Source organism: Antennarius striatus, chromosome 18 (genome assembly GCF_040054535.1).
Source record: "Antennarius striatus isolate MH-2024 chromosome 18, ASM4005453v1, whole genome shotgun sequence".
NCBI classification, from domain to species: Eukaryota; Metazoa; Chordata; class Actinopteri; order Lophiiformes; family Antennariidae; genus Antennarius; species Antennarius striatus.
In genome coordinates, this window is record NC_090793.1 from 3329192 (window position 1) to 3340027 (window position 10836).

Below are 10836 nucleotides of genomic sequence, written 5' to 3' on the forward strand. Positions count from 1 at the left end.
GGCGTTTGTTGCGCCCGATCAGATGCGTTCTGACGGAACAAACCCGATGAATTAACGGACTTTGCTGAAAAGCATGAAGGCATCACCGTTTACGCGCAGCGGACGCGCGCCGACCCCAGAATGAACTGAAGACATTTCGCGCAGGACGTTGCGTCAAGTTCGAAGTCGGTGGAGCGGATTTCTAGGACAAAACAACTTGGTGAGCGGATATCAATGAAGAATGTGACTGCGCCTGACTCTCTCCAAACGGGCTGGATGAAGCCCTCGGTGGTGTCATGCGTCTTGCCCCGCAGTTTAGCGCGCCACCTTTGCGGCTGATAGTTCTGCTCCTTCTGACCACCAAGGGTGTGAAAACATCTCCGGTCCTCGCTTCCGGCTGCCCGGATAGGTGCGTGTGTGACGACCAGCTGGTGGTTCAATGCGCCGGGCAGCATCTGACCACCTTCCCGGTCAACTTGCCCCTGGCCACTCGGCAGCTCATCCTCTCCAACAATCGCATCTTGGAGCTTCCGCCGCTTGCGCTGAACTACCTGTCCGATCTGGTGTACCTGGACTGCAGCAACAACTCCCTGACTGAGATATCAGAGTCCACTTTTGGGAATCTCCGGAAACTGGCCTATCTGGACCTCTCCTTCAACACTCTGACCCGGATCGAGGACAGGACGTTTGGCCCTTTGGCGAGCCTGGTAATGCTGAGGATGACCGACAACCCGGGGCTCTCGGAGATTCACCAGGACGCCTTTGCGGAAAACGCAGCCCTGCAGGTGCTGGATGTGAGTCGGAACAACTTGACGGTTCTAAACATCACCTCCCTGATCGCGCTGCCCTCCCTGCGCTCGTTGGGGCTCAGTGGGAACCCGTGGAGTTGCGATTGCGACAACGAGGACTTGTGTCTGTGGGTCCACCTGGAAGGCTTCAAGTTCCAAGGTCTAATCAGTCATTTATTACTTATTGAAACGTCATATAAGGTGACATAACACGACCTTTACTGATGTTTTCTCTTTGAATCACTGGATAGACCCCAGAAAGCCAATCAGATTCAAGGGCTGCTGTGCGACTTTTAATTATAGATAATTCCCTTAAATGTAAACTACTGTCCTTCAGCTGGTGGTTTCCTGATCTCCTGAGGCTTCAACATCAATTAATAACTACACTGTAAATGTTAGAGGGAACGCAGATACCGAAATATATTTTTATTTATTCCGTTTATTTTTTTAACTGAATAAATAAAAGTATAAGTTAGGTTGGATGACAGGATTCAGCTTTGGGTGGAATAAGAAGTTGTAAGTAATGCATTCCTTCCTATGCATGCAGCTAGAAATGAGTAAAAAACATAATTGGGTGTAAATAAATTAGCTCAATTTGCGCGCTCGTGTGTGTGTGTGTGTGTGTGTGTGTGTGTGTGTGTGTGTGTGTGTGTGTGTGAACATTTGATGAAACACTTACTTTCATTTGAGAACACAGAATGAACAAGAGGGAAACTGAAATAGTGATAATCTCAAAAGTGGATTCGTAAAAGGGTCGAAAAAACACTAAACTAATACATTCCCAAATCCTTGAAGAGTATTAAATTACTGTACTACGTTATTGACAGGTTGTACCAATTAAATAAAGAGAGTAGTAGACTAACTAGTCTTCCTCAGACACCACAGAGGAAGAAACGTGTCCGTTATTCTCATCATCTCAGACCCCCTGCAGATCCTTCACTGGATTTCCCTTCCATCACGTTCCTTAAAATCCTCCCTGTCACGCTTACATCTTTGTACACAACTTATCACACACGCCATCATCACCCACAATGCAATGCCAGATATGTTTGTATTTATATTTGGCGTAAAGTCCTCAAAGTTCACCCCTCGCTCAGCTTTCACCGGAACGGGGGCACAGGTGACAGCGGTGGAGCGTGATGGCATTCAGAATATCAAATAACAAAGAGGGCCAAAGAAGATCTAAAGAAAGGAGGCAGGCGTTTGATTCCTTTTTTTTTCTGTATCGTCCTCGTTATTCATCTCTGAATTCTTCAGTCTTTTATTTTGAAACGTCTAATCAATTCCTATTTCGCCCTGCCATCGTTGCAAATGTGATTAATGGATCATAGATACACGGTGAAATATTGATTCCCACCATCAACTTGATAGATGTGTCTGATATTCCACTTGGAGTTAATGCGCTCTTGCACCAGTGTGGATGTGTCACTATGCAAAAGGGCAGCTGCTATTTATAACACGTCTTCCTGAGTGAGACTCCGGTGATCATTCTAACACGTTCACACACCCAGTCACTCTTTACTAAAAAGGCATCCCCAGCTCCGGCCTCCCACGCACGCACAAACCCACGATTTACGGTTCCTCCGCGGATGAGGAAGACTCCTCTGCCCTATTTTGTGACGTCTCACCGCCGTTTTGTCTGGCTTCATTTTGGATACGGGGGGTTTCTTTTGGCAACAGCTGCCAGCGTGAGGAAAAGAAGCAGGAATGAGCCACGTTCTGAAATTTCACCCTGTGTGTAAAAGCGTAAAGTTAGCTCCAGTTGGCAAATGTCAAATCACTGATTCATGGATTTATGTAATGATCGTTTTTATTTATAGCGGTTCTCTAAAGGTGCTTCACCGGGGCAGCAGAAGTAAAGATTTAAAACTGACTCATCTGTCCTGGTTTTCCCTCGGCCCTCGGATCATTCCGGATCCTCCGGACCCCCCCTTTATTGAGCAATTTTTTTCCTTTGGTCTTCCAGGACCCTGAACCAAACAGGAGGCCTCTGAGCCTGGCGCTAAAAGGTCAGCTACAGATGCACAGCAACAGATTCATCACACTTTCTCTGCTTGAGGGGGTGTTGGAAGAGGAGAATCACATTTTTTTTTTTTTTTTTTTTTTTGAAGATCCTTGTATTTTCACTTCGAGTTCCATCTCTGAAGTCGTTACCCCCCACCCCACCCCCATCAGGGTTCACCTGGTTTGATGCGCCGCGACAGGGTTGTCACCTCTGTTTAAGAAATGCATCGTCTGCAAAACAGTGAGGGAGAAACGTTCATGTGAGGAACCAACAGATTCTCCTCTGGCTCGCCTTCCTGGCTGGATTAGCACCCCCCAGCTGTTATATAAGGAGGGCATCTAGAAATAGAGCAGCGTGCAGGGAGGGGGGGCAGAGGGAGGGAGGGGAAGCCCTCTTCTTTGATGCCAGTCTCTTTGCATGGTGTGTGTGCGTGTGTGTGTGTGTGTTAGGGCGGGGAGGGTTTCCTTCCTCGCTGTCAGGCACTCGTGCACACGAGGACACGTGCACAGACACTTTATTCCACCCTGCAAGGAAAGACATAGAAGATGGGAAAAACATATTCTCATGGGGGGGTTGTGCATGTGAGTGAGTGCAGGGAGGCGTGTGTCCAGAGTGTAACAGCATATTGTGTGAACAGCAGCGGCCTGGGCGAGGATCAGAGCGGGTTTTGAATCCTTCATGGTTGTCGGAGCTTAAAGTAGACGACCGTCCTGGAGGTCTTCAGATTGGAGAGCCACTGGAGTTCCCCTCAGGATGAGGACGGAGATTTGAGCACAGAGAGAATAGAAGAAGAGGGAAGAGTGCATTTCAGTCGACAAGTCATCAAGAGGTTTGATTGTGAGCTACAGCGTGATCCTTTTGATCCCTCAGTCAAATCAAACGCCCAACCAACACAGATCAGTTCTACAAAAACCGATCCGTGTTGGCTTCGACAGTCAGCTGAGAAAAAAACTACTCAAAAGGTTAATAAATAAAAGATGAACATGTAAAGTTAGGTCGAAAAGGTTTATGGAAATCAGAGCATATAGAGAAAATGAAAAAACTAACAACCTCAATTTATACTTTTTGTCCACTTTGAAAAATATAATAATGATGAAGAAAATCAAGACGTGAGGGCTGCTTCAGTAAAATACACAATTCCATTAAAAATTATCTACATAATATCCAGTTATTCTTCAGGTCTGTGTGTTTGAACAAACCATATTTTCATAGCAAAACATGCCAACAAATGATGATGTGGGTTCAAAGACTGTCAGAAAAAAAACCTCTCCCTGTGGGGATTCTCTTCCAACACAAAAGCTTTGAAAAAATGAAGAAGAAACCAATTAAAATAGAGACCATATGGAGGTAAAGACACTTTTCTGTGTTGTGTTGTGTTGGTTTGTGTTGTGTTTTGTTGTGTTGTGTGTTTGTTCTCAGTGACAAAGGACTCAGGCAGACTTCAGGATTATCCTTTGAAAAAGGCGTCTCTTGACAGTCACCGGGTGGCGTATTTAATCCTGACTGATAGGCCTTTTAAAATTGGATTTTTCACCCCTACTGTAGTTTTGTGTAAGAGACTGAAGTCAGCCTTTTTCAGTGGGATTTATGGATTTCAACGGGGCGTAGTTGTCGTCATCCCCCCCCCGCCCGATGATGTGAAACCCTGCTGTTTGTGGTTTCAGTCAGACACAAAGGCCTGAGTCTGTCTCTAATCCTGTGGTGGAGAAAGAAGTTTAATAATTCAGGCATTTTTGTAATTTAATGCTACATCAACTGAAGAGTGCGGTCCACAGGAACGCTCCTAAAGCTTTGCAGTGTTCCGATAAAGAAGCTTTGAAAAGGTGGTGCCGTTTCCTCCCGGCTGTGTGACTCTGAATGCTCTGGCTAGCTTTAGCTGGGTTTACAAACATTTACGAGTACATCTTATACAATGTAAATGTTACAGAGTTAAATTTGTTATTTACATGAAAGATTTATGTGTTTACTTTTGTTTACTTCCTGGTTTTTGAGACAGAGCAGAGGTCACATGACTGTGTGCTCCAGTTAGACCTTGATACATGCCAAGTGTGTCCTGGTGTAACAGATAAAATGAACACGAATGATTTTAATTTACTCTAATTGTTTCTTCTTCTTTTTTTTGCTAGAATATTTAATGTTATATAACATTTGTTTGGAATCCAGATTTTCAGGGTGTCTAACATTCCTTGATGCTGTTAAAACTGCATAATCTGAGATTACCACTCCCAGACATCAATTTATTTTTCCCGAAACATTCGGCCACCTCAGCCAACCACAGCTGAGTTCTGACGTCGCAATTCAGTAACCTTCCCCCTAACCCAAACTCTAATCCTAATCTTAATCCTAACCCTAACCTCACCCTAACCATAACACTCAGCCTTATCCTAGACCTAACCCCTAACCCACACACTAACCACAACCCTAGTCCTAATTCTATTCCTTATCCTAATCCTAATCCTGGTCTTAATCCTAATCCTAATCCTAATACTGGTCCTAATCCTGTATTTTAGTAGTAGTGCGCCCAAAGATCTTTGCACTATGCAAATTATGACGTAACAACTGAGCTGTGATTGGCTAAGGTACATATCACATGGTCGAATGGTTTGGGAAACATAAATTTGCCTCCCAGACAGTGAACCTCTTCAGGTGTGAGTTTTTAAACAGTTTAATATATGAGAATAGAAGGCTTGTCTGTTCTGATCAACTTCTATGGTCGTGTAATTAATCCTGAGTCATTCTTTCTTGGTGTGTGTGTGTGTGTATGTGGTGCATTTGTGTGTCTGTGTGTGTGTTGGGCAGATGAAGGCCAGACGGTGTGTTTCTCGCCTGCTGACATGCAGGGCCGCCGTCTGGGCGAGGTGGGGATTCATCTGCGGACTTTCTGTCACCAGACCCTGGGCTCCTGGGATTACCTTTTCTTCGTCATCATCGGCTTCGTCATCTTCGCTGCCGGCACCGTGTCGGCCTGGGTGATGGGGGTCATCATGGTGCTCTACGAGCGCTACATCAAGAAGAAAGACGAACAGCTGGACGTGGACGAGGAGGAGGAAGAGATCGGCGGAATGGGGCGCACCTCGCGGGCCCGGAGCGAGCATGACAATGGGGATTTGAAAATGTCACATACTGTTTGAAAGATTTAATCCCAACCTTCCAGCCACGGATCCCACAGTGCCTCAGTTCTGTTTATAATCCAGTTAAAAAACTCAACAAGCTTGTCTCTGGCGAAAGAAGGTGAGGATTCCACACATAAGGATTTTAATCTCACTAGTATAGAATTTATGGTTAATGCAAAATACGGTCTTGCTGCAATCTTGGCTGTTGGGTATGACTGACCACAGATGGACACGTGTTCCTTAGTGTTCCTAGGATTGTGCGACAAGATCTGACAGCTTTAACCCTTGGGAAGAAAGTAATTAAGTTATAAAAATGTCAATTTTTTTCTTTTATCTAACCTTTCTTAAGGTTTCAACAATGGCATAAAGTGGAAACACCTTTTCTTCACATTGTTTGTCGTGTCTGTTTGTAATGCCAGGGGGCGGGGCTGAGGAGACTAAAAAAAAGTTTTGAGAGAATGACGACCCAGGAAGTGAAAAATATACAAAAGTACGAATGAAATAGAATCCGACAGACTTTTTTTCTTTTCTTTTTTTTTTGTGACCTGATATTCACGGTCAAATGTTGCTTGCCTGCATTTCCGGTAATTACGTCACAGTCAGGTGACGAAAAGGTGGCGGGAGGAGGAAACAATCTGCATCAGGTGGGAAATATAAGAAAACAAACAAAATCTAAGGCAGCAAGATATATAAGAACAGCAGAGACAGGAAGTGTACATTTCACATATTTATAGTATGAACTTTCAAAATAAAACAGAAATAAGGGACACAGGATTCTAACAATGACCTTCGAAATAACACAAACAACAACCCAGGACCCAAACTATGATAATATCCAGTTGAAACCATCATTTTGTAATGAGATATTTATCTAAAATGATAGATTTAGAGATACACCAAATTCAGAATAACACTTCTTTTTTTGAAAAATCAGGCATCCTTCACAAATTGGCAACTATGCTAACAGTTAGCATGACAATTTGCGTCAAGATCTGACATAAAGAGCATTGTTTACAGACAAAACACCCAGTGGACCCTCGTGATGGCAGCAAACATTGTGGTGTAATTGTGACTTAACATTCATGATCTGATATTTAGACTGTTGCATTCATTATGAAACAAAACCTTTCTACCAGTGTGGACAGGTATGTGTTCACATGCATGTAAACCTGAGGTGATCTGTGTCTCTGCTGGTGTGGCTGAGCTTCTACAGATGCTACTGAGTCGATGTTCTGTGCCGTGGTGAGCGGTTGTTTTCCTCTCATCGTCCAGCAGTTCAGGTTTTCAAGCTAAAGATGGGTTATGAAGTTATGAAGTCAGACCCGTGCCAAAGGCTCAGGTGTGTTTTGTGTGAGAACTGATCTTTACTTCATCTTGTCTTTGTTTCTGTTACTGGTTTTGTGCGTCCTTCATGTTTGTTTGTGCACTGCTGATGCACCGATAGGCCTTATGAGGTGTGACACCTGATTTACTGCAGTAGTGTAAATATACAATACAATTGCTTTATTTATGTGGATAATTTTTTTAATTTACACTCAAAAATGAAAGACTCTACAAGGAAACCTGGTATTTAATGCATCAACCGTTATGAACAGTTATTCGGTGAGGAATAACAGAATCATTAAAACACAATCATCAACATGAAATCCTGCGTTGTGTGAGGTTTTTACTCCAGCTTGAAATATTGCAAATAAAAAATGACCACGTCCATATTTTTGCTGCAGCTGCAAACATTCACCCTAACATTGACCGTTATGAATATTGATGAAATATGCAGAAGGTGTTTGTCATGCTGTAAATTTGGAGTAGAAACAGACAGATCTGCAGATTCAAGAAATTCTTTCCCCTATTTCAATTATTCCAAGACAAAGTAACAGCTTTTTAACTCAAAAATGTTTCAGTGCATCAAACATTTAACTTGGATAAATCAGAGGTTTGAGCGGTCGATTTAATTTTTTGGGAGAATTTGCCCAGCAGAGCAAAAAAAAATGCTGACTGGAGCTGTTTTCTCCCAAGTTGTAGGTGTGTGTTTTCATTTTGGAAGGATTTAATTGAAGCTGCTGCGTTAAGAAGATGGATGCACCTTGTTGGTAGAAGAGAATAGTCAGACGTGGCAAAGGTTTGGAGTTTGTTGTAGAAGAAAAAGTGCTTTTAGACATTTTCAAACACTTATAATTGCATGAGAAGCCCCCCTCCCCCGTGTAATTAATAACATTAAAGATTAATGCAAAGCCATTCGGGTATTTAGATGCGATGGGATCAATGTTATTAATTATGTCTGTGGTTTTCCTGCAGCAATAAGTCAAAAATGTCAGCTGTGAAAAATGTGTTCCTGCTGTCATTAATATAAAAAAGAAGGAGTCTCTGCTCGGCTATTAGTGTCATGAGAAAGTCAAGGATTAATTTGTGTGTTTGTCTACGTATATCAGCCTGCACTCCCTCACCATTTAGGTGAGTGATCTAGAGTTATGTTGGTGTTGCATGACATGCATGTCCCATCTGAAAAGTGCTTCCTGGCATATATGTAACAGAAAACCCAAAGTGTTCGAGATCACGGTGACCCATGTGCTGATTGCTGCTTATGGTTGCTTTGGGTGCGATAAATGCACGAGTTCGTTCGGGTTATAAAAAATGCATTGCATTATACGCGTGAAACTTTGGGTCTGTCGTCTAAATCAGCACAGAGCGGTTTGTCTCGGCTGTGAGGATATGTTCCATCCTGACGATTAGGTCATGCGATGCCACTGGTCAGGGTGCGGCCTGGAAATAGGAGAGCTGTCGCCCCAGTTGATGTCACCACAGTGACACGGTGACGCCCACAAGTCCTCGTTTCTTCATAAACATAAAGCAGCTATTCCCCTACAGTATGAAAGGGAAACACAAAGAGCAATAGCAGGTTTCATCTTTATTAAAGCTGAATCAAACACATGCAAACAGCTGGTCTGGCTCCACCCAATGTTAAAATGCTATTTATCAGAATCTCTCAAGAATGAGCACAATTTTGGTTAAAAAAAAATTTTTTTAATTGAAGAAATCCTTTTCAAAATCTTCCTTGGTCCAAGATTCACACTTAAAATGTGATCAGAATCTGTTCACGACTTTTCAAGATATCTAGAAGACTAGTTTTTATTTTATCTGTACTTTATTTATTTGTTCCCACTGACCTGACCGCTGTTGAAATCCTGTAGACAAGCTGTGAGTGTTTTCACTCTGACACATCTACTTCATAACTCACTGGCTATCTGGCTAGCCAGCTAGCTCGCAAACAGACAAATGGGGAGAAAATCCTTCAGCCACAGAATGACTTAGAACAAAGTTTGAAAATCAAGGACATATTTCCACATACGGGTGTTTGGGATCTGTGTGTTTCAGCTATATTTCATCATTAATCACTGCTGCATCGAATTACTGTCAACCTCCAGGTGGAATATATGATGCTCCGGAGATGGAAAATAAAGAAAAAGCTGAAATCTATTGTAAGTCAAATATATTCCTTATGCTTCCAATAGCAGAGTTATGGGATACGAAATGTGCTCTTGTTTTTCCACTTTAATTTGCTTTTTGTCAGTTTGCATTTTGACCAAACTGCGGCGCAGAAAAAGGGATTAAAACAAAGCAAAAACACCTGATTTCCTTTCATGACTCAAATTATTTTTCCAGCGTTTTCTGCGGCTTAATTTCCACTCTGTTTTTCCGTCCTCACATCATCAGAAATAATTCATCAACAGGGATTCATTTCTAATAAATCAACTGGGTTTGCTCATCTGAGAGGAGACGGTGTGTTCTTTTTGTTCGTCACCATTCTGCCCAAGGAAGAGTTTCTTTTTCCCCATCACTGTTTATATCCGCTTTATGCAGACACCACCCTTTGTTTTCTGGCTGTTTCAAACAGCTAGCAAATGTCTAGTTGGCATCTAAGTGAAAAATGTCTATGTTGACCTGCACAAGGTAACCTGGGTAACACATGCATACACACACTCACAGCTGGAGATGTGTTTGTTAGTGTCCTCTAGGTACCCAGATTGGTTCACATTATGCTAATCCTGGGTGCAAAAGTGAGACGACGTCATTCGTATTCACCCCGAGCTCCGACTGTAAGGCAGCACAATGATATTCTTAGCTAAGGCAGGGGATCTGCAAAATGGTCTGTGGTGTTTTTGCATGAAGCGTGAAAGAGTATTTAAATGACTTTACTTTCATCTCCATCGTGTCTTACTTTATTCTCCAATGCTAAATTTATCCGGTCCAGAGATATTTTTAACCATGAATCCTATTTGGTTAAAAAAAATCTCTTTGTCTATTTCTGCGCTAGTGTTTATCTTCATGTTCTTTTAACATTTAAAACGGCTGGCGTCTCATCCAGCTCAATGCTGGGAAAGAAAATCACAGTGAGGATGTAAATTACTATATTCAAAATGTAGACAGACCATAAAGTAAAAAAAAAAAAAAAAAGATACCTGTGAGGAAGCGCTTAATTATGGCAACAGACTTTTCAAAGCCCTTTAACAGACGGAAAAACCCAACTGAACCCTCCAGAGCAAGCATAAGCGACCTGTGGTGGGGAAAAAACTCCCTCATTGAGGAAGAAACTCCGGGCAGGACCCAGACTCTTTTGGACGGCCATCCGCCTCGACTGGTTGGGTGGAAAAGAAGTAAAAGGAAGATAAGAACAGGGTTAGAGAAAGTGAGACAGAGAGAGTGGCAGATAGGCTAGATAGTCTTTCTATCGGTTGATATTTGACCTTGACCTATTTTTCTCATGGTCAAGGTCATCATCTCGTTTTCATCCCCTTTGCTGCCCGAGTAATGTGCTTTTTGTTTCATCGTTCTATCTGCAACGGTTGCACAGATATTTGGTGGACTAACGGACGGACGGACACACAAACACTGACAATTCCATTACTGCTTTGAAGCGGGATGTAATAACCAACAGCGCCTGGAAAGCAGTGAC

General features: G+C 42.7%; 1 protein-coding gene across 1 annotated transcript; it reads left to right on the top strand.

Annotated features, from left to right (window-relative positions):
- Positions 1-6800, top strand: LOC137612383 (leucine-rich repeat-containing protein 52-like). The gene is made up of 2 exons (XM_068340878.1): positions 1-927; positions 5572-6800. The coding sequence occupies exons 1-2, from the start codon at positions 276-278 to the stop codon at positions 5901-5903; spliced, it is 984 nt and encodes a 327-aa protein (XP_068196979.1). The 5' UTR covers positions 1-275; the 3' UTR covers positions 5904-6800.
- Positions 6801-10836: the final 4036 nt, after the last annotated feature.

Excerpts from the sequence above, each read along its gene's own strand:
- LOC137612383 (XM_068340878.1), top strand. The coding sequence starts at position 276 with ATGCGTCTTGCCCCGCAGTTTAGCGCGCCACCTTTGCGGCTGATAGTT. Across the intron at positions 928-5,571 it reads GGAAGGCTTCAAGTTCCAAG|ATGAAGGCCAGACGGTGTGT; the intron begins GTCTAATCAGTC and ends TGTGTTGGGCAG.